The sequence below is a fragment of the Takifugu rubripes genome, chromosome 2 (genome assembly GCF_901000725.2).
Source record: "Takifugu rubripes chromosome 2, fTakRub1.2, whole genome shotgun sequence".
NCBI classification, from domain to species: domain Eukaryota; kingdom Metazoa; phylum Chordata; class Actinopteri; order Tetraodontiformes; family Tetraodontidae; genus Takifugu; species Takifugu rubripes.
The window spans coordinates 13,003,569-13,026,376 of record NC_042286.1 but is presented as its reverse complement, the minus strand read 5'-3'; the positions used below and the strand labels follow the sequence as shown (position 1 = coordinate 13,026,376).

The 22,808-nt window shown below is 49.1% G+C and overlaps 4 protein-coding genes across 5 annotated transcripts; 3 read left to right on the top strand and 1 right to left on the bottom strand.

Annotated features, from left to right (window-relative positions):
- Nucleotides 1-413: 413 nt before the first annotated feature.
- Nucleotides 414-14,681, bottom strand: heatr5a (HEAT repeat containing 5a). Its single transcript, XM_011620009.2, is given in 43 exon segments — nucleotides 414-1,540; nucleotides 1,633-1,786; nucleotides 1,887-1,989; nucleotides 2,083-2,190; nucleotides 2,884-3,029; nucleotides 3,105-3,299; nucleotides 3,611-3,691; nucleotides 3,763-3,864; nucleotides 4,125-4,310; nucleotides 4,380-4,527; nucleotides 4,668-4,795; nucleotides 4,875-5,009; nucleotides 5,073-5,177; nucleotides 5,260-5,425; nucleotides 5,752-5,931; nucleotides 5,997-6,026; nucleotides 6,028-6,066; nucleotides 6,149-6,327; nucleotides 6,407-6,646; nucleotides 6,728-6,910; nucleotides 7,631-7,775; nucleotides 7,977-8,003; nucleotides 8,110-8,276; nucleotides 8,351-8,540; nucleotides 8,630-8,789; nucleotides 8,925-9,115; nucleotides 9,375-9,480; nucleotides 9,570-9,736; nucleotides 9,801-9,970; nucleotides 10,056-10,165; nucleotides 10,353-10,452; nucleotides 10,603-10,755; nucleotides 10,959-11,070; nucleotides 11,138-11,388; nucleotides 11,455-11,610; nucleotides 11,715-11,964; nucleotides 12,040-12,203; nucleotides 12,357-12,528; nucleotides 12,607-12,756; nucleotides 12,909-13,017; nucleotides 13,153-13,364; nucleotides 13,439-13,631; nucleotides 14,495-14,681. Coding segments are annotated over 42 exon segments (6,156 nt in total). The 5' UTR covers nucleotides 13,565-13,631; nucleotides 14,495-14,681; the 3' UTR covers nucleotides 414-1,380.
- A 380-nt stretch (nucleotides 14,682-15,061) lies between these two features.
- On the top strand, nucleotides 15,062-16,199 carry hikeshi (heat shock protein nuclear import factor hikeshi). The gene has a single exon (XM_011620004.2). It carries the CDS (start codon nucleotides 15,233-15,235, stop codon nucleotides 15,824-15,826), a length of 594 nt encoding a protein of 197 aa, XP_011618306.1. The 5' UTR covers nucleotides 15,062-15,232; the 3' UTR covers nucleotides 15,827-16,199.
- A 261-nt stretch (nucleotides 16,200-16,460) lies between these two features.
- LOC101072451 (dehydrogenase/reductase SDR family member 13-like) lies at nucleotides 16,461-20,519 on the top strand. Its single transcript, XM_003962801.3, has 6 exons — nucleotides 16,461-16,653; nucleotides 18,518-18,636; nucleotides 18,750-18,873; nucleotides 18,966-19,138; nucleotides 19,240-19,393; nucleotides 19,585-20,519. The coding sequence occupies exons 1-6, from the start codon at nucleotides 16,530-16,532 to the stop codon at nucleotides 19,842-19,844; spliced, it is 954 nt and encodes a 317-aa protein (XP_003962850.1). The 5' UTR covers nucleotides 16,461-16,529; the 3' UTR covers nucleotides 19,845-20,519.
- A 119-nt stretch (nucleotides 20,520-20,638) lies between these two features.
- haus2 (HAUS augmin like complex subunit 2) lies at nucleotides 20,639-22,717 on the top strand. Of its 2 annotated transcripts, none has more exons than XM_011619991.2 (8): nucleotides 20,639-20,758; nucleotides 20,867-20,938; nucleotides 21,044-21,130; nucleotides 21,204-21,302; nucleotides 21,379-21,448; nucleotides 21,519-21,651; nucleotides 22,091-22,199; nucleotides 22,448-22,717. In XM_011619991.2, the coding sequence occupies exons 3-8, from the start codon at nucleotides 21,044-21,046 to the stop codon at nucleotides 22,559-22,561; spliced, it is 612 nt and encodes a 203-aa protein (XP_011618293.1). In that variant the 5' UTR covers nucleotides 20,639-20,758; nucleotides 20,867-20,938; the 3' UTR covers nucleotides 22,562-22,717. The 2 variants fall into 2 exon arrangements, with proteins under 2 accessions (XP_011618293.1, XP_029688849.1); XM_029832989.1 differs by having other exon boundaries at nucleotides 21,255-21,302; nucleotides 22,448-22,616.
- Nucleotides 22,718-22,808: the final 91 nt, after the last annotated feature.

The window sequence follows — 22,808 nt, the reverse complement described above, 5'->3', positions numbered from 1 at the left end:
GTTATTAAAATCAATAGTAGATTCCAACATTTTGGATTAATCCGTGTTTCTTTAATTTACATGGTGAGTTTCCGATAACCGTGAAGGCACCACGTGCAGGATGACGTTCCGTTAGGGGGCGCAACAACATATTTGATGCTCAGTTATCTTTCTAATTTAGCTCAATGGATAAATAATGTATAAAACCTTTTATCAGTAAAATGTGTTTTGGGATTTATGAGGAATTTGGTGCCGTGGGAGAATTGAAATGGGGAGCAGAGATGTCTCCATTGTAAAAATCAAGGTGATTTACGTTTAATATAGTGTACATGCAACTTTATTATTATCTCTTCAAGTCTGTGAGAAAAGACATTTAGGAAAGGTCCTCTGTTGGGCAATGATTCACTTGTAGACGAATAATCAAAGAAACTTGATTGAACTATAATCACATTTTATTCAACTACTGTGTTGGAAAAGATTAACTCAACTCAGAGGCGCAGCTCAACTGATTAGTCAGGTGAATTCTAAGTGTTTGAAGCTAAAAGAAAGTCATGTCAGAAAGGTTTTCACAATAAAAGGCTAAAAAAATCCAAAACATACATCAGGTAACTCAACATCTTAAAAAAGGGAGGAATGAACATTGTGGTGTAGTGAACTAAAGTGCTGAACTGTCCCTCGCAGGCCACTGTAAAGGATTAGTATTTTAAGAGGAGGATGAAATTTGACAACTAATTTCCCTTCTGAGTTGCATGTCAACATTTGCTGCCTAAGCAGAATCCATCCTGTAAGTCAGGACAAGGAACTCCTGGAAAGTTTCTGTGAAAGCTTGTTTTTTCCTCAAAATTTCTGCAAGCCTGGAGTCACAATTACTGAAAGTTTACAATTTAAAAAGGCAAGTTTAGAACCTAAAACAGGGGGGAAATGGTTTAAATTTGAAGTGTTGTGTTCAAAGAGAGAAAAACACACACAAAAAAAACTGAATAAAATCCCATTTCAGATCTGTGGCCCTTCAAATTCAACAAGACCAGACTGTCTTATTACATATGCAGCAAATAAAAATTGATTTTAGCCAGTTATTTATACAATCGTCCTTCAGAAAAAAAATAGATATTTAAAGGTCATACGTGTTTTCACATTAGCCTGTTCACACGTGTGATACATTCAAGGGTGCTCAGACATTGAAAAGTCTGAGCAGGACGAAAAACCCTTTAACGCATCGCTGACACGATCAAAATCGAACGTGGAAGTGATCCGATACCACAAAGATGTGACATCACGACAACATGGATGAATCAGTTCAAGAGCAAGTGACGGTGGATCGTGGCTTTCTGCTTTTTTCTGGCAACACGGTGGACTGAGAAACTGGTCCTGTTTTCACTGCAGCCGGGGACGCAGCATCTTTCACAGGAAGTTGGTTTTAAGCATGATGCTCGGAGGAGACTTGGCCGGTTTACGGGTGGCGGCGTCGTCTCCGGTGGGTTTAGCCTTTAAAGTCTCCTGGTTTCCTTTAATGGCGGCCTCCAAGCGAGACTTGAAGTGAGGCGACGATGCAACGAGGGACCTGCCAAACAATCGATCGACAGCCGATCAGAGTTGATCCCGATCGTCTGCATAGAACACCTGAACAAAGGCGGAGCTTAAATACTTAATTACCTGAAGACGGCTGAGTACAGAGGCCCGAGACGCATCAGATCTTTGAGCGCTGCTTCATGGAGCAAGCGGGAGGCTTTGGGGGCGGAGCCAAGGGCATTCTCATCCAAGAGGAAGGAGATGAGCAGCTGCAGCAAGATGGCCACCAGCTGCGGACCTGAGGGGCAGTCACACAGGAAGTGATGTCATCAGACTTAAATCAATCAAGCCAATCAGACCAATTTTTAATGTCTTTAATTATCTGTGATTAAACTGACGGTGCATCTCCTCTGCTGCCTGGACCAGAGCCTCCAGAGCTCGGACCCCCTCCAGGACCCCCATCAGATCCTCTTGACTTTGGGGACGACTCCTTTCGACCTTCTGAAGAACAAACACTTCATCATCATCTTCATCCCTTTTAAAATCAACAGTGAAAAATTGAAATTCTCAGATCACGCCATCTGGCATCAGCACCTGCAGGAAGCGCACTAGCGGAGGTCCGAGGGCTCTGATGCACGGGACCGCCACTGTGGGCGGAGCCTGAAACACTGACGTCATCAGCTGAAAACACCGAGTCACCACCTGCGACGGAGACATCGTTGTCATTCACGGTTACATCATCAGTGACACAATCAGGACAGACTGGCCTGCAGGTTACCCCGGCAACAGAATGACCTGCAGCAGGCCTTCCTGGTTCAAACTGGTTCTGTCCTGTCAGAACCCAGATCTATCCAGGCTGCGGGTAGTGTCCCAGTTTAACCAGTATATAGGGCATCCTCCCATCCGAGAGTGTGTTGTAAAAATAAAGCTGCTGCTCGTCCCTGACTGAATATAGACTCCGATCTAAACTTAGACATTTTGTCAACTTCATGAGACTGTTGTATCGTCCAGGAGATGATAAAGTAGCTGAGTGCAACATGAATAATATATAAAAATCAACCCATGCAAAAACAGCATGTTGGTTCCATCCAGACCTTTTCCAACACTCTTTGGTCTCTCTTGTTTGAAACATGGATCACAGATGTGAAAACAACTGGGTTTGAAGTTCTGAACGCTTGGATGGGATATGCTCAAAGATTCAGAACGACCAAGAAAACATCATAGTTCATGAAAACATCAGGGGTTAATGCAGAATTCTGAGGAATAGATAGAGGAAAGGACAAAATCCCAATCAGTGAGGTTCCCGTCGTCTTCCATAAACACCATCCTTTAACGTGGGATTAGCAGACGTGTCTCCACAAGTTTGTGCTGGGTGGCAGTAAAAGAGGTACTGACCAGCGGGTCTTTGGCCTCCATGGCAGCGGTGAAGCGCTGCAGACAGGACGTGTGCAGCGGCTCTGGGCTGCAGACGTCCACCCCCGCAGACTGCAGGAAAACGGTCAAAGCTGTGAGGAGACTGGCCTGATCCACCAAGTGGTCTCCTGAAAACACCAAACACCTGAGCTTCCCGTCTGGCCCGTGTGTTACCGATACCGGGCCACGCTGGTGGTCCCTACCAGACTCCCAAAGGCCCAGCAGAGTGCTGAGGGCTGATCTCAGCAGGTTCCTCCAGGCTCCACGGCTCTTCTCTTGGCGGCTCATTGGACACGTCACCAACAACTTCAAGGCCTGAAGAACTGCCTGGAGCACGGAGCCAGGACCGGTACCGCTGACGGAGTCCACCACCAGAGCATCCGGGGGGGACTCGAGTTCTGTGAAGTAGCACAAATTTGGAAGGAAGGTTTTTCATATCTTCACAACTAATGCACATATTTATACATGAAAAGGTATTTAGGAGGCGACACTAGGGTGGGAGGTCCTCAGACTCTACTGATGCCACATCCGGGTCAATGAAAAGTCCGAATGTGGCTGATGTTAGCTTGTTTATAGGTCAGCTACCATTAGCATCAGGGACATGTGGGAGCCAATATGATCCTTCCACTGTATTTACCTACAGCTGATTCTTAACCACGCTGCTGACATGTTACTGTTACACACTAGAGACTTTTATTTTGGGTCTCACTGATGTTTGCGGGCCGGTGGACCAGTTCTCGGAAGACTCCCAGCACCAGATAGAGGACTGTGGGTAGGACGGACACGCTGCCTGCAGAAGGACACACACAGAGTCAACCAAGGCTAACACGTGAGCATGTTAGCGTTAGCGTTAGCCTTAACCTTGTGGGGAGCAGATGGATGGCAGGTCAGACAGGATGCAGAGAGCCAAGGTCACCAGTTGACAGTCACCATCAGACAGAGACCAGACCAAAGCCCCAGGACCTGGACACAATACAAACACTTTATACATACATACACACACACTCACTGTATTCATTACAACATTTCAACAACATAATAACAAGGCTGCTGTGTATTCATTTAGAGTAATTGCCATTCATGACAACAGGTGACGTATAACCACAGAACAGATGTGGAGTCCAGATATCAGATTGAAACATACTGACCACACCATATTTACCAGACCCACAGCCCCACACACACACACACACACACACACACACGTTCACATATTTTCCTACCGATCCTTGTGCCATCTGGACCGCTTCCGGCCAGTTTAGGGCTGAGTTGTGGAAGTTTGCGGACCAGCACACAGAGGCAGAGCTCCAGCGCTCCAAACACCAGCGAACGACCCGGAACCAAACCGCCAGTTTCCTGGCCCTCACCGAACTCTGGCAGCGTCTCCTTCTCGGCTGCACCGTCATCCACTGTGGGACAGTCATGGTTAAGAACAGCACAGCGAAGCCCGAGTGCAGGTGCCGGTCGAGGGTTCGCACCTTCGGCGCTGTGGCGTTTCTCCCGTATGTGCTCCTGGGCCGCCGTCACAATCTGCCGCAGTAATTCCAGCACAGCTCTTTGAACGCACGCCGCCTCTCTGGTGACCATCAGCCTGTGGAGGACACTGAGGAGCTCCACGCTCAGAACCTGAAAAGGTTTCAATCCAACAATAAAAACATCAATTGAGCCAAGAGCCTCCAGCTTCTCAGCCCAGTCTCCTACAGACTGAGCCACCGCCGCCCCTGGAGTTAAATTTGAAACCCCAGAAAACAGCTACAGTGACTGACCTGGTCGATTCCGATCCGAGCTCGGGGCCAGGGCACGTCAAACAAAGCCTGCAGAGCTCGGAGACAGGAAATGATGTTCTCCATCTGGTCCCCAGAGTGTGGAGAGCAGAGGAATTCCACGCTGATTCCTGGAAGAACAATGGCACCATGCTCAGGACAAGCTACGCAAACCCACCCGAGAGGCTGCTGGTTTCACTCGTGTCTCACCAAGTATCAGATGCAGCCGGTCGGAGTTGATGTCTTCTGGACTCTTGGCTCCACCTGCAGAGGACGTGTGTCCCATCGAGGTGGGCGTGGCTGGTCTGGACAGGTTAGCAGGCGTGTCATCTGACACCACAAAACCTGGAAAGAAAATCCATCAGACATCAAGACAAACGAGGAGGAGGAGGAGTGAGCAGCACTGACCGTTACTGTGGAGCCACAGGGAGGTGGCGTGCAGGATGGGAGCCCAGGCGGAGCAGTAATGAGCCCTGGCCTGGTTCGCCATCTCTGCCGTGTAGAAAGAGCCTCCTGGAGGACGAGAAGGACCGATGTGAGAAACACGAGGCCTGAACTTATCTTCTGAAGAGCCTCTCTGCAGGACGCGTCCCACCTGTCGCTGGTAGCTGTGGCGCCTCCTCCTGTCCGAGGGTCAGCAGGGCGTAGTCCTGCAGCGCCGCCAGCCACAGACGGCTCAGGGTGGAAAGATCTGACTGGACGAGCTTCAAGAGGTGGGTGGTGTCCTCACTTCTGCTTCTTTCAACAGCCACAATGTAAACCTGGCAGACATAAACACTTTATTCCATTTGTTACAGCAGCTGAAAATCAACAAGACCTGGTCTCGGTCCCACATGCTGATAGATTTACGTTTAACTCCAGAGCCGCGGGTGACACCTGGATATCTAAATGTTAGACAGAAAAGTTCCCCAGACTGTTCCTGTTGGAGGTATCAGCAGCAATTTTTTAACAACTGTACTCCATGTTTTTCTACTTTTACTTTTAAAGGTTTCTTCTAAACACGCTTCAAGGGCTTTTTCGCCAATCTCCCTCAGAATAAAGCATAAATCTTTGCTTGGATCCACTTTAAATAAATGAAAACACCAACCTCGGCCCAGGCTTTGAGGACGGCCAGTGTTTCCATGGTCGTGGTGGCCTCACTGAACAGCTGACTGGATGTGTTCTTCTCAACCTGGACTTTAGCCAAGGAGGAGGTGAGGAGCTGATAGACACGTCGCAGGTCACGGAAGTCGCTGACCACACAGCTGGTGATCCAGGCGCTGCACACCTGCAGGCAAAACCACCTTCAGAGGCCACTCAGGTGCAACACTAATGAGTCCGACGGCTGGTCACCTGACAGGCCTTGACAGTAACGTCGGGGGGGGGCGTCTGCACTGAAGGCTGGTCTGAGGGCCGCTCCAACCTACACACACACACACAAAGATATTTTCACATGAAGATTTCAATGCTAAATCTGGATTAGCATTAGAATAACTGTTTCTCACATTAGCCTGGTACTGCTCCAGGATCACATGACCGGGGAACTCTGGTTCTGGAATGTCTGAGAAGCATCTGATGATCACCAGCAGAGTCTGCAGACCCACGAGCTGGAGTTGGTCGCTGTGGTCTGTCGCCGACATGAACGCCATGCGTACCAGGTCTCCAAGGTGCAGGACCAGGAAGTCTGTGACAGGCGAGGTCATGGGGGCTGGCTGAGTAGTTTATCGACCCGGATGTGAACGCGGCTGCAGCGAGCAACTCACCCGTGGACTCGTGGAGCCGTCGCTCCTGCGCCAGAGCCATGTTGAAATGAGCCGGATCGCCCCCCTCACACTGGGCTATGATGCGACAGACGCACTCCATGGCAAAGCAGCGCGTGCTCCAGCGCAGCGCTGTGAACGGCCCGCCGGCCTCCGGGCGTGCTTCAAACGTCGACGAGTCGTCATCCCTGGCGCCGTCTGCCTCCTCGTCCTCTTGTTTTACCTCCACTGAAACTCGACAGTCTGATGGAAATCAGGGTCAAAGTTCAACCACTCCAAACCGCAACTACACCCAGTACGTTCTGATCAGCGGATTCAACCCACCACTGCTTGCTGACAACACATCCTTGCAGAGCTTGAGCCAGTGTCCCAGTTTCCCCCTGGTGGAGCTGGATGCCATCATGTGGATCAGGATCTCCTGGATGTTCCTCCTCAGACCCGGATCAGACTCCTGATCCAGCAGAGTGAACAGCACCCCTTCCAGACCCACCTCCTTCAAGGTGACCTCTGCACAGGGGAGCAGTGTTTGGTGACGGAGCATCATTGTGCCAAAGCTGCTCTTTATTTTTAACTCATCAGCCACATCAGAGCAGAAGCTAGAGGCTTTTCAACAGAGACCCAGAAGAAACCAGAATAAAAACACATTAATGAAAGTTATAACTCAGGACTTGATGGATGAGTACAGAGGCCAGACATTTCTTATAGTTGGTCACCAGGTTCAGGCACATCTGAGAGAGGTTTTTAGCCCAATCCTTTTTACAGAAGCTCTCCAAATCCTCCCTCCACACACTTTCTATGGACTGGAGGTTCAGAGACTGGCTCAGACCCCCTAGGACCTTTATGTGCTTCTTCCTCAGCTGTTCTTTTGTTGCCTTGGCTGGTCTATCTTCAAGCCTTGAGGTGCTGCCCCACAGCTGAACTGTGGTCTCATCTGTCCACATCACATTCTTGGCAACCTTTTTCTGAACGATTCGGGTGTCCACAGCTCTTTACTTGCCCAAACAGACAGGATTAATCTGTGCACCAGGAACTTAACTTATCTGCAGAGGCAGGACGTCCGGCTGGTTTTGGGGAACAAACATTCACCTTACTCAATTCAACTCTGGACTTTTGCTGATATTCTGTCTCTGTTAAAATAAACTGACTGTGTCTTTACGAGAGGGTTAATTTGGTAGAACCTGTGGGCTATATGGCAGAGAATTCTTGGTCACAGCTGGAGTGACTGACCGAGCTGGGAGGTGTCCCGTCGTGGCAGGTCTTTGACCAGAGTCACCGCGTGTTCCGACACCTCCAGGGCCTCCCGCTGGACCAGCTGCTGCAGACAAGCCACCACAGCCCGCCGCAGGCTCAGGAAGGAGCTGCACAGGTTGGCCTGCAACACACATGAGCCTTTACGCGGGTGCTTTTGTAAGAAAAAGGGGTACACACGCGTGTATATTAATCAGACCATATATTTTCCCCACATTTAATTTTGATATTTAAAAACAGGTTTACAGGTTTAATGTGAACATTGTGACTGAGACGTGATTATTACCCAATTACAACAGAGGAGGAGGCGGCAAACAGAACCTACCAGCAGCGAATAATCCAACAAAATCTCCTGCAAGACACCACACACACACACACACACACACACACAGCTGACTACAATTTAACTTATCTATACAAACTGAAACTCAACGCTAATAAAGACTAAATGCACTCACACACAGTGCAGGGACGAGGCTGGACAGGTTCACGTGGGATGGAGAGAACATGTGAAGCTGCTGAAGACAAGAAATAGATCCAGACTGAACCAGAGAATCCGGAATGGACTGCATCACTCCACATCCAACCAAAGAGCTGGAGCGCAAGGCGGCGACAGCACCGTCACCTGAGGATGTACACACATTTTACTGCTCCTCTGTCACACCATGACCCTCTCACACACACACCTGCAGCTGTTACCTTGCAGATCCGGTCCCAGGCAGGTGATCAAGCTGTGGAGGCAGCGTCCCAGACTGCGGTGCACCTCAGGGTGAGTGGGCGGGGCTGACAACAGCAGACGAAGCACCAACGTAAAGGTAGACTCCGCACGGGCACGGAACAGACTGCCAGAGAGGTCGATGATGAGAGCCAGACTGTGGAGAGCCCAGGTCTGAAACCAACACACACACAGGTGCAGCTTCAGGAATAAAACAAGAGTACTGTTTGTGTGTGTTTGTGTGTGTGAGTGTGTGTGTTTACCTGGACCTCAGGTGAGGTGCTGTCCTGGCTCAGGGTGAACAGCACACCTACGCAGTTGTTTAGGTGTTGAGTGGAGCTGATCCCCCCGGTGTAGCGCTGCAGTGCTCCCAGAGTCAGAGCGTAGCCGCTGCGTGATGCTGCATCTCGAGCCGTCTTCAGCCTGATTGGTCCAACATTTCCGGACGTTGTGTTAGTCACAGCAGCGGTTTCATAAAAAGTATCTCCCGGAATCACAACTGCCTACAACATTGTAAAGGTTCCACAATACCAGACAGGTAGGTTATCATCGCCGCACCTGTCAAAGCAGAGCAGAGAGGCCGAGATAGTGAAGCCGGCGTCTCCCATGACCTGGACCAGCCGGGCCAGACCTTCAGCAGCCATGCAACGCAGGAGAGGACTGACGTTTTCCAAGGCACCCAACAGGAGAGCCAACGCTGGAGAACGGAGTTCTTCCGGCCCCAGAGAGCCACCGACACCTCCTTGATGCTGCAGAGGCACAGATTAGATTACACTGATTATTTTAAAGGTTTACAGAATAAAAGACCTCAAAAGGCTGCATGATAGTAATAATCCAAAAGCCACTGAGATCATCTGACACACTTGGCCTCCATTATTGTTCTGCTGAATTTTATTTTATTCTCTTGAAAGAAATATGACCTCTGCTGAATCCCTGTACAAAGGTGAAAAAGTCCATTCCATTCTCATTAACCCACACAAACGTGTGGTGGAGTCTGGGCTGCGGTACCTTCAGCAGACTGCAGAGGGCAGCACAGATGTGAGTCTGGGCAGTCTGATGGCGCTGACCCTTCATCTTGTTCACGGTTTCCACAAACTGCTCCAAAATCTTCACCCTAAAAACCATCACAAAAACGTCTTGATTGACAGTTAACGGTCCCAGATTAACTGGTGCGGTGGGTGGGACTTCCAGCAGGTAAATTACCTTTGAGCAGAGATGATGTGAGGGAATAGCACTCCAAACAAACGGACAGCAGCAACGGTGAGAGCGATGGACGGGGTCAGGGGAGCTGGGACTTCATTGCTGGTGTCGCACAGACTAAAAACGTCGTTGTCCAAAGAGGCTCCGCCCACGCCGCTGCTGCCATGGAGCTGAGACGGAACAAAGACGTGTGTCAGCCGTCAGTCAGCGTCCATCCACAACTTCACACCTCACCTGTTCCTCAATGTATCTGTGCTCAGTGTCGTGGAGGGCGGGGCCAACCAGCAGCAGGTCGTCATGGTGACACAGAGGCGGCAGCAAGGTGAGCTCTGAACAAACCTGGTTCAGGTTGTCCTGAGCCGACAGATCAAGGACCAGCTGGTTCATGAGCAATCCAAAACTCTCTACATGAGGATGAGACAAAGAGTTCATGACAGCGTCACGACATGTTCACCATCACGTGATTTAAAGATGGTAGAGCGCTGTTACCCTGGTAGGTGTGAGGAGGCAGCAGAGCGAGCAGCTCGTAGACTCTCAGTCTGTAAACCAGCCAAAAACTCTGAACTGAAGAACCGTGGGTCCTGATGAGAGCAGGTAGCCTGGCGTGCGCACACACACACACACACACGGTGGGATTTACCATTTACCTCGGCTTTAATGAACAAGACGCTGAGAGTTTTAACCTCTACTCTACTAAACAAAATGATGGAGTCACAGCCGCTGCGGCTGGCAGACTTGTGCACGTCAGACCACTGTTGGTCACATGCCATCTGACCAGGTACTGACTTGGCGAGCAGGGTCACAGCACAGGCCATCGGCGTGAAGAGACGGTTGATGACATCATCAGTGACGAGCTGCGGACAGTGCAGCAGCAGTTTCTTCATTCCTGATTAAAAAAAGGGAGAAAATTTAAGTTAAAACTAAACTATTCTGTGTCTCTCGACTCCACCAGGTTACACTTCTGGTGTGTATTAACCGTCTTCTAACTAAAAATAACCTGCTGTTTTATGTCAGAGTATTTATTTTCTGTACTGACCACAGAGGCCCCCAGCACGCCCCTCTAGTGTGACCTGCCACGTAAAGTAGTCCCCTCGTTGCAGCTCCATCTCCTGCTCCCTGAGCGAAGCTGGGAACACACACCGCCAAAGGACCAGGAGCCGTGGGAGGTGGAGCTTCACTACAGCTGGTCCTGGACACACACACACACACACATATAACACACATGAGCTATATTCCAGACATTTCTGCCAGGCTGCTGCAGCACAGGAGTGCCTGCACGTTTCCAGCCTATTTAAAATGAGGACGGGTGATTGGCTACCGTCTCATCTTTTAATCATGTGATCCACCCACACTGCCTCTGGGAGCCCAGCTGTGGGATCCTCATCAGTTTACCTAATGTGATGAGCGAGCAGATGAGCAGCCAGCCCGCCCGAGTCCTCTGCAGAGAGATCCGACTGTTCTGAGAGGCTGAGCGCAGCAGGTCTTCGGCCAGAGTCAGCACCAGCTACACACACATTAGATGGAATGAGATGGGAGTGAATTTACCCACACGGAAACTTGGCTTCACTCACCATGCTTTTGGTGTGGGGTATTCCGAGGGGGCAGTGCTGCACTGCAGCCACCATGGCAGCAACAGCGGCGCCGTAGCCGACCACAGCTTCGGGGGAAGACTTCAGCGCCATTAACCGCTCGCAACAGTGGTCCAACAGCAGAGAACCCTGGGAAGGCATGGCTACGGCAATGCAGCGCAGGCTCCAGGCAGCGGCCAGGGAGGCCGAGGCCATTGGGTGGAGAAGGAAGGAGACCACCGTGTCCAAGAGGGCTGAGGGAACACGACACTTCAGCATCCTCCTTTGTGCGAGCGTGTGAGCGTGTGAGTTTGGTAGACCTGTGCTGCCATCAGTAAGCAGAGAAGATGCGGTGGATCCCAGTCTCAGGAGGAGACCCCCCAGTTCCTGCAGGCAACACACCAACAAGTGCTGACTGGCTGCAACGTCCGCGTACGAAACTCTGGTCTCACTGTTCCCACCAGTCAGAGCGGTTTCTGGACACACAAGCGGTCACACGTACGTGAGGGGGGTGGGAGGGGCCGGGATCTACGCAGCAACGTGGCTCTTTCAAAGATCAGAGGGATCCCCCTCAGCTCACCAAAGGCGTGTTTGTGTGCCGCCATGGCGAGACTCAGCTGCGTGGCCGCGCTGATCTGGGCCTTCTCCCCCAGCAGGGACGTCAAGGTGCTCCTCAGGACGAAGGAGACGCAGTGACGGGTGAGCGCTGCGTCCGCTTGCGTCTGCGTGGTTCTGCTGTTGGATGGCAGCTCCATCAGCAGCGACAGGAAGGCCGGGAAGTTCCCCTCCAACCAGGAGCCGCCCAGCGTGCAGGCAAACACCACGTAGGTCTGCGAAGGGGGAGTCACTGAAGCCGCCAATCCCACCACAGCGTCGTTCCAGCGTTGGTTGCCATGGTTACTCACCTGCGTAACTCCAACGCGGACCTCCTTCCCAACAGAGCTGGTCCCTTTCAACATGTGTCCGCTGGCTCGCAGGAACCCAGCTCCGCCCCGCAGGAAACCCCCAGACAGCAATTCCATCACTTCCTTAAGGGAGCTTTGGCTCCGCCCACTTTGTCTGGGGGATGCTGGGGAAAAACACCTTTTATCATACAGATTTCATTGTTTATCTAAAGAAGAACTTGCCAATGTGATCGTGTAGATGTTGTAATGAGTTGTAATGTGATGTTGTCTCCTATAACCTGACCTCACGTCATTTCCTGTAATCTGTGGGAAATTACCGGCGGCCTGTCGCGGCTCCACAGCAGCAGCTAGCAGAGTTCCTAGCAATTTAGCAACCGACACCCTGACGTTGTAGTCGGAGCCCTCAAAGGCTCTGAAGCAGAGCGTGGCGATGTTCTCCAGCTCGCTGGTCCACAGAAAGACCGCCTCCCGCTGCAGCTCCAGCAAACACTGACACAGGAACACGCAGGAAGCAGATTAGCTCCAATCCCAAACATGCGGATGGAGGATGACCGGCAGCCGCGTCACCTTCGCCGCCGCACAGCGCACAGCCAAGGAGCGGTCCGTCAGGCAGGTTCTTGCCACCTTGTAGATGTCACGATGACAGGGCACAGCACTGACTCCCAGACCTCGCAGGATCTTCTCCAAGCTCAGCATGGTCTCATATCGACCCTGAGACTGACAAAGAGGCGCAGAGTTTGAAGGGTTGCCTCACGTCATTTCCATAGAAGAAGAAGAACCATAGAGCAACAAAGGAACAGCAGAACATCGCAGAAACCGGAAAAGGAAGGAGGAACGATTAAAGGTGTATTCCAACGTAGCAGACGAACCTCGGCGTTCTTCATGTTCTTCAGCAGGTTACTGACGACGTCTCTGAAGGAACCAACAAGGAATCGACCGAGCTGCTCAAACAGAGAACCCAGACATGCCACAGCTGCCCTGAACCACACACACACACACACACACACACACACACACACACACGTACGTCAGTTCTGAAAATTATAAAATAGAAAGCTAAAAGATTTGTATTTATTTTCCCCCGTCTTTGCAGTGAACCTGAAGGCAACTCACAGCCGTGTTGGCAGGCTGGATGGAGAGTCATCTTTGGTGCGGATGATGTCACTGCACCTCTCGACCAATAGGGTGGAAGGAACGGGGTCCCCCAGGTGATAGACAGCAGCCAAGCAGTGAGCCAGGAGCCACCGGGTTGGCGGTCCCGGGGATCCGATCAAAACATTCGACAATTGTTCAAGAAGGCAGCGCTGATTCTGTTTGATGTCAGCCTGGGGGAGGAAAAGGGTCACGTTTTTCAGGCTCTTGCGCTCAAAAGTCACGTGACCTCTGACACGATCCTCACCCTGTCAACAGCAGGAAGTAGCTTCTTCAGGTGAGTCAGCCATTCAAATATAAACTCCGCCCTCTGCTGCTCAGCGAGCTGACTGCAGAGCTGCTCGTTAAGCAGGAGACTGTGACTGTGCTCCATCACTGACCTCGGTCTCCTCCTGCAGCTCCTCTTCTCAGTTTAAGTCCCTCACACTCCCATCTTTGTTCTATATTAGACAGAAAGAACAAAAAGAACTTAAAAAGGTGTGATCCTACATATCCCACAATGCAACACACACTAAAATATATATTATTGCTGCCTGCCACTAACAACACGGTATTTCTTTCAATATTTTCCACTGAACCACGGTGTTATTTAAAGTTTGGCGGCCAACATCTGCTTCGTTCAAGGGTTTCTAGGGAGGAGCGATGCACACAGAGAAGGGAACGTGAAATGATGAAGGTGCAAGGAAAACGATGTGTTCCACCCTGACCTGCAAAGGAAACCTCATCAGACGGTTCTGCAAAGAAACCCGATGAACAAAGTTACTGGAAAAACAAAGAAAGGATGGACGAGACGCTGCTGTGGAAGAAAGACTGTTTCGGTGTTTGTTCTCCTCCGAGAGCCAACTGAGCAAACAAACTGGAACACAACACTAAAAGAATGAGTAGCTCATTAATTATTCAACAGGGAGAGAGTTCCCAAAGCCTCTGAAAGGCTGCAGACCTCAAAACTTCGCTGCAGCCGGCCAAAGAACCTCTCATCCATGTTTTCTTAGCCAGAAAAGTCCACCAACACCAACACTCCTGCTAATATGGTTGATTTAATTTTACACTGCCTGGGAAGAAAGTAGACAGCTGATGCTTAAAGTCCACCTGGAGCAGGTAAACCACCTGGATGTCTGCCTGTCGCTCATATTTACCTGGAATAGATTTGCAATCAGAGGACACACACGACACCATCAATTCAGTTTATACGAACCCTTAATGTCTCACTTGTTGATGTTTAAAAACTCAGCAGCATATTAGCACCAACCGGCTAACGCTGTTAGCTAACGCAGAGGTTAGGAGACAACAAGGGACAGTTTACCTGCGGGTGCCGTTAATACGTCTTTAACTCAAACAGGAGATGGTTGTCGCGCAGAGCTTTTTCTCGTTCATGTTAAGGTCACAAACATGCTGCAATGTGTGCTCAGAAACGCGTAGGAACGCGGCAGATCCACAGCAGGCAGAGATCTGTCAGCGGAGCAAAAATGGAAGGCACACTTCCTGTCAGGGACTTCCAAAATAAAACACCCAAAAGGCGGATCGGTAATAATTCATTCCAACTTTCTCGGTCGAGATTTTTTAATTTGTTATATCCAATGAAAACATGCAAAAAAAAAAAACAACCTCAAAATTATTTAGTCCATTTTTAATTGTTTTCTTTACCCTGAAGATAGAAACTACACTACACAATACTACCATCACAATAAAGTGGAAAACTGCATCTGTTCTATTTGCAACTGTTAACTTCATAGTTACATTATTTTCTTTAGGAGACCATGTAGAAAAGTTCATGAGAAGCACTAATGAAAGTACTAATTTATTACTCTATATGTCGGCGGAAATATTTGCGGGTGCGCTTCCACGCGTGGCCGGTAGATGGCAGCAACGTGCCGGATGTGACAGTGACGAGCAGAAGAAGAACATGGCGCACTGTGCTAGAAACTTCCAGCAGCTGCACAACTACATGCGGGGCTGGGTTGTGCGCCTCCGCCGGCGTTGGACCGCTGCCACCGGGACAGAAGCAGGCTAACTAGTCCGTGTCCGATACGGAGTTTGCAGGATGTTCGGCTGCGTGGTCGCCGGCAGGCTGGTTCAGACGGACGCGGTCCAGGTGTCACCCGACAAGTTCGTGTTTAACCTGGCGGATTACGAGAGCGTGAACCATGTGGTGGTGTTCATGCTGGGCACGGTGCCCTTCCCCGCTGGAATGGGCGGCGCGGTCTACTTCTCCTTCCCCGACCCGAATAGCGGCGGCGGGCCCGTGTGGCAGCTGCTCGGCTTCATCACCAACGACAAGCCCAGCGCCATCTTCAAGATTTCCGGGCTGAAAGCGGGCGTGGGCGGCTCGCACCCCTTCGGCGCGATGGCCCCGTCGTCGTCCGTGGCTCAGGTGGGAGTGTCGGTGGAAGCCCTGGAGCTGCTGGCCCAGCAGATCCCGGCGTCGAGCGCCGCCGTTTCCACCGTCGACTCCTTCCTGGAGTTCACCCAGAAGATGCTGGACAATCTGTACAACTTTGCCTCGTCGTTCGCCGTCTCTCAGGCCCAAATGACCCCGAACCCCACAGAGACCTTCATCCCATCCAGCTGCATCCTCAAATGGTACGAGAACTTCCGGAGGAGGCTGGCTCAGAATCCGAACTTCTGGAAGAGCTGAGGAGAACATCTGACTGTGCAGACCTGGACCTGGTTACTCGGTGCTCTTTCAAAAGGAACCGGTTTCATCTTATTTCCAAGCAGAAAACAAGTTTTCACCTTCCATCCCAAGGTGATGATCAAACTTGGAATCAAAGAACACAAAACAGAACTGAGTGAATGTGCCATCATGTTTAAAAATAACACGGACGTTTCAAGAGTGTCTGTTTCTGAAGTTTTGTCTTAACATTTCAGTGATGGGGAGGGGGGGGGATAAAGCAAGTTGCACTGATTTTGTTTCTCACTCTGCATTGTGGGTAATGTAGTTCCAGATTTGGATTTCATGATGACAGAAATCCCCTGAACTAAAATATTAAACGTGCTTTACATTGTTATTTCTTGGCTCCTCCAGTTCTTGGAATTCTGAAGAGAAATTAAAAACAAACAGCCTGAATATTAGAATTCTGAAGCAAAGAAATGTTGAGGAAAATTAAAATAACCTGATTGCGAAACAACAATAATGGGAAAAGTGAGAAAGCACAACTGTTTTCAACTTTATTTGGGTTCAAGAAGGTCGAAACTTTCAAGCTGTAGAACTGGTCCGATGAGTGAGCGGTGACTCCCTTTGCCACCTCAAGATCGTTGGAACTAGTCCAACAGGTGAGTTCCAGGTGTGGTGAGAGTTAGAGCTCAGCCAGTCTGCTGTTCTCACGTGGACGTGGAAGATGTTTCAGGTGCTGCTGCTCTTCACCGTGGTCCTGGTAGTTTGCGTCCTCAAACAGACGCTCTTCAAAAGATCCAAATGTAGAGGCAACATCCCGATGGCTGGAAAGACCGTCATCATCACAGGTGAGCAAGTTCGGGGAGGCAGGGACACTTGATTCCATCTAAAATTGACCTTATCCTCTCCTATCACCCCACCTGAGTGGTGTCATGGGGGTAAAATGACTTCACTCTCAGGAGAGAAATGAAATAACTGGGACTAGTCACTAGTCCATTTATTTCGTTTTTGTTCCTCAGCATATCGCTAATATGAACTTTATAGAAATAGTAGTTGTACACCACGACTTTCTGCAGTCTATGTAATGTCTTTTGTGCATGTGAGAGAGAATTATTCCTGCTGATCGCACAATAAAGTGCAGAGAAAGGTCAGCAGGCGAGGCAGGCAGTACTCTGCCTCACCTCAAGGGGGCGCACGCAGGCTGGCGGGTGCTTTCTTGCCGCAGGCAAACTTTATTAAAAATTACTGAAGCACCAGAATTTAAAGTTTAAAGTTTGAAAAATAACAGAATTTTTTGGACTGTTGGTCAAAATTTAAATTTGTGCTGCACACACCTCTGCACTTTAATTTGTTTACAGTATATATGAATTTCTTAAAACACAAGATGGGTGCTTGATCCATAGCTATAAAAGAAAGTCCTTTATAGGACAAATATGGTCCTGTGTGTATGTTTGTGTTGGTTTGTGAGTGTAATTGAAAGAGGAATGCAGATGGGATGTGAAGCATTATCAGTAGTTGTATGCTGTTGGGAAAATGGTGAAATAAGATGTTTTTTTCAGTTCTTACAATCGTAAATCTGACTCTTGAGGAGTCGGAGCCTCACTAACCATGAACCTCACCGCACGTCACTGGACGAGTGTGATACTGAGGCACGGGCGTGTGTTGGGGTGACAATGGCTGCAAATACAATTCAATTCAATCTTTATTTATATGGCACTTTTCATACACTGGGTAGCACAAAGTGCCTCACAAAGGATAAAAACAAAGAGAAACAAGAGAATCAAGAAAAAGGAAACACACACACACAGATACACACACACACGTGCATACACACACTCAAACACACACACCCACACACACAAACAAGCTGAGACATGGCTGGGCACCGAGACCTGAGGCGAAGGAGACGCCACCTTTGGAGGCCCACCAGGCCGAGGGCGAGGTCATCGTCCATGACCACAGGTGGTACCGCCACAAAGACCAGCCCGACCCAGACAGACCGGAGGCTCCACACCAAGGCACAGAGCCCCCGAACCACCCAGGCCAGAGTCGACCACCAGGCACCCCCAGGCAGGCCCCCATGAGGAAACACTGGAGCTAAAAACTGAAGGACTAAAACAGTAAATGGGATAAAAGGTGTAAAAGCTGAAAACTGAGGGAGTGAAACAGTAAAAGTATCAAGTAAAATAAGGATAAGACATAAAAAAAAGCATGAGAACATAAAAGAAATGAAAAATAATCAAAAGATCAATTAAAGGCCTGATTAAAAAGGCGTGTCTCGAGCCTCTTTTTAAAATGTAGATTTAGAGTCCTGACAGAATATTCAGAGGTTAAAATCACGATTCTTAAACTCCGGACAGAATCGGAACTCTTTTGTGGTCTTCCTCATTTAGGCCAGAGCGATTTTGACATTTCAGACACCTGACGCACGTTTTGTGACATTAGACACACAAATATCTGCAGAAATGACAAGAATGTTGATGGCCTCCTCTGACGTGAGCAGGTTAGCAAACGCAGAGGACACATGACGTCAGTTTGTCTTAGCCTGGTAGTCGGAATGTCGTGCTGTGATTCAGACGTGTTCCATGACCTGCGCTAGCACATCACATCAAAGTCGTGCGTGCTTGAAGGCGACTGGAGTGACAGGATTCGCCCTGCGGTGACGCAACAGTGCTACGTGACTGCTCTTACTCCGGGGTGTCTCTTCTCCAGGGGGGAACACTGGCATTGGTAAAGCTACTGCGCTACATTTGGCCAAGAGGGGAGCCAGTGTGATCCTGGCCTGCCGAAACCGGAACAAAGCCCAGGCCGCCATCACAGACATCCAGCAGGTAGAGCGGAGTCCAAACCAGTGGACACTGAAGTATTAATGAAAAAAAAAAAGGTAATGGGAGAGAAATAAACAGTAAATAGTTTGGATTAACGTTGCTGCTTTTCCTGACAGGAAACAGGAAGTACCGACGTGACGTACATGCATTTGGACCTGGCCAGTCTCAAGTCCGTCCACTGCTTCTGCGAACAATTCCTGAGGACCGGGTCCAGACTGGACCTGCTCATCAACAACGCTGGTACCTTTAGACACGTTTCATCGCCGTCCTGTGTACAGCTGAGGTGCACAGGCGCCTGGAGGCCGCGTCGGTTTTAAACCTCTGCCCTGCAGGTCTGGTGGGTGACGGCCGGACGGACGATGGTTTCGGTATGGAGTTTGGCGTGAACCACCTGGGCCACTTCCTGTTGACGTCCCTGCTGCTGGAACGTCTGAAGGAGGCGGGGGGAGGACGCGTGGTCACCGTGTCATCGATGGCTCACCGCTGGGGGCACATTGACTTTGAGGTCAGGCTAACAATCCTCCCAACTCTCCGGTGCAGAGCTGCCAGCATTTCATTCCAGATTTTTATCTATTCTTTGGACGTTAATGACGGTGTTGTGTTCAGGTTCTGGCGGAGAACAAGCATCTGGGCACCGGCAGCTTCAGCTGGCAGTTCTTCCGGGCCTACTGTAACAGCAAACTCTGCAACGTGCTCTTCACACATGAGCTCGCCAAGAGACTGAGAGGAAGTGATGTCACCTGCTACAGCGTGCACCCAGGTAACCAACCGTGCTGAGTTCAGGCTCCTGCAGGAGTGTCAGAACATGGAGCTATGATACTGTTTTATCCTAAACAAGTTAGTTTTACTGTTTTACTTTTTAAATAAAATAAAAACCTCTACTGCTAATTAGTTAGCCTCCATCTGAGGTCATCAGAGAGATGAGACTGTGGCCATCCTGTCGCCCCGCAGGTATCGTTCGCACTGAGCTGTCTCGTCACGTCAGTCTGTGGCAGAAGGTGTTCATCGAGCCCGTGGCCCAGTTCCTGTTCCTGGACCCAGAGGCTGGAGCTCAGACCACGCTGCACTGCTGCCTGCAGGAGGGGCTGGAACCTCTGAGTGGGCATTATTTCTCCTGCTGCTCTGTCCAGGAAGTTGCCGGCAGTGCCCGAGATGATGCCGTGGCCCAGAAACTGTGGGAGGTCAGCGAAGCTCTGTGCGGACTCTCCTAAGGTGGAACGGCAGCCTTCAAGGGACCTTAAAGGGATTATTGGTGGACTCTGTGGTTCTGTTTGATTTTCACCTCCTGGTGAATATTGGGGGTGCGGTTTTGTGACATATAAACCTGTCAGGGTTTGAAGTACTTGTGTTATTAATTTTCTTACACTTTATGCAGTAAAGTGCAGGGAGGGGGGGTGTAAACAGTTTATTATGCTAAAACAAACCAAAAAAATAAAGAGACCTTCATGTCAGAAATCTCTTGATACAAGAAAAGTAAAGTAAGAAGTAATCAGATGTTCTGAAGGTGAAGAAATGAAATACAGCAGAACATTTTTAATCTGACTGCTAGAAAGTTATGTTTGATTCAAAATCTCACTGCTGTTCAAGATTCAAGATTCAAGAGTACTTTATTGATCCCTTTAGGGGGTGTCCATCAGGGAAATTAGCAAAAGTTAAAGTTATGAATGTAAAATGTGTGAGTATTTAATGTAATGAAGTGTAAGTTTATACTTGCGGCATAGAACCATGGAAATATAAAAGTAAATGTTGCTGTTTTGATTTTATATATCATTTATTTTGTTATTTTATCGAGGCTGACTGTTTATAATAATGTAAAAAAACGGACCTTGCTGCAGGCCTCTTTAATATTAAACTGCTTGATCTCGCAAACAAGCACAAACCCTTAACCCTTCAGTCGAAATTGATTTTAAAACAATGTCTACAATGAATACTGTTTATTCAACCACCCCGCACGACGCGCACACCTCACGCATCCAGGTTGTCACAAACTGTAGTAAACAGCTCCCACCGGCAGGGGTCAGTGACGCGACTGATGACGTAATGAGCCAAAAGAAGAAGAAGACGAAGAAGAAGAAGAAGCGGATGTTTGAGCGGTACATTTGAGAAAGTCTGCTTGTTTTACGAGGTAAAAAGCTCCTTAAAAGTGTGAGCAGAGGTGTAAGTTCTCAAAATTTGGTTTGAGCATAACTCCCGAGTCCAACACTTAAAATGTGTTTGCGTGTGTGTTTGTTAGTTCGGGCTCGGCGGGATCATTCGCAGCGGTTCTTGCTAGTTGAGAGTTTCTGGGTTCAGACTGTTTAAGGAGGTCAGTTTACCGTGTTTTCTCTTGTCAAATGTAACATGGCAGCAGTGGAGCAGGAGGCACTTCTGCTACACTCGCTCATCCTCGGGGGTTTCTGCCCTTAAACAGATGCTTCACTGGGAACTTTGTCCTTTCACGGTGACTCCAGCTGCCGCCGTGTTATCCAGATGCGTGTCCAGAGGTGCTCTGACTCAGGTGAGAGTAAATATTTCATCATTTAAAAAGTAATGACCCAGGCCTCACCGTCCCTCTTTCTGTCCGTCTTCAGGAGCTCTTAGACTCTGCTTCTACGAGGCTGAATCCCAGTTTCTCTCCACAGCTGCAGGAAGCAGAACAGAGAATCAGAATGCAGAAACAGCTGGATGAGGTGGGCTTCGATGGTCCATTACTTTCTTTTATGTCCCAGAGAAACCGTTACATTGGCGGTAAACCATCTGTTACAGCTGCAGCTGAAGGTGGAGCTTCTGAAACTGGAGAAGAAGAGCGCTGACGTCACACACAAGTTCCACCTCGGTGAGAGTTGCTTTGATGTCCCAGTGTCTGGTCACGTGATCGGTCGGTGCTGACGACGTGCGTTCTGCAGCTCGGAGGTTCCAGGCGTTGGAGATGCTCTGCACTCATCTACAGAACCTCCTGAAGAACCAGAACAATCTGAGGCAGAGACTGTTGAAGCCTCTGGGTCGGACCAACCTTCCCATCCGGGCTGACCTGCACAGGTAGCAAATCACCGATGGTTTATCTCAGCATTTCTTAAATGTGGGTAGTTAATGAATTTAATAGATCTGCATGTTTGCTCAGATTATCCCACCAGCACCAGAGTGTTTAAATGTCAATAAAGTCACAATTCTAGTGATAAAGGTCTAATTGTGGGGTAATTACAGAGTCAAAATATCAGTTTTCTTGGTTTAAATGTTGCTTTGAAGTATTCAGACTTGAAGGTTTCCAGTAGCTCCTGTTGACCTCTGTCAACATCCTTTAGATTTTTATGGTTAAACATTATGAAGCTCATCTGTAGCTTCAGGGAACCTTGAGAAAGAGATCAAATCATTTAGTTAAAAATATGCTGAGTTCAGGACATTGAAAGAAATGGATCCAACGTTGCTTTGGTGTGGCTGTTTCTACTTCTGACCCGGTCTGTTTGTGTTCTTGTCTCAGGTTCGTGGTGGATCTGGTGATGATGCTCCCGAACTTCATCGAGAAGCTGGAGGAGATGGTGACGTCGCTGCGCTGCAGCCCCGCCACCGAGGCCCACCTGGCTCAGCTGGTCAGTAACGCCGCACCACCCTGAGCTCGTGCACGGAGGCTCGCCACAAACCCGACCTTACCGTCAAATCATATTCACTGGGAAAGAATGACAACAAACGTGAAGGGAGATGTGGAGATTCTAGAGCAACTCAGATTTTTCACATGTTAAATCGGACCAAAACCCTGAAAACAGTAACAAATGTGTTTAGTCAAAGATAACGCCAGACGTCTGTGGCCAAACTTTCTCTCTCTCTCTCTCTCTTTCAGAACACCTCTCTCGCCCAGTTACTGGCTCAGGTGGTGGAGGTGGAAAGTTTGTCCGATCAGGTGCTTTGCTGGCAGGAAGGCGGCAGCAGACTAAGTGATGATGGCACAAGATGACCTCTGACTTTTGCCCCCACATCTTATAGAAATTATGGCAGAAATTAAGGAGGTCACTTTTTTTTGTTAATAACATGAGATTTTGATATATTTTTTTTTTACCCCCATTAAGTCTTCAGCTTCAACGGTCACTGACACTAATAAATTGAAAGATAATACGGAGTATTGTTTCTGTACTGCACACACAGGTCTGTGAATACACTCAGGTGTTTGTGTGGCTCAAAAACAAAAAACTCTAATGTCCTCT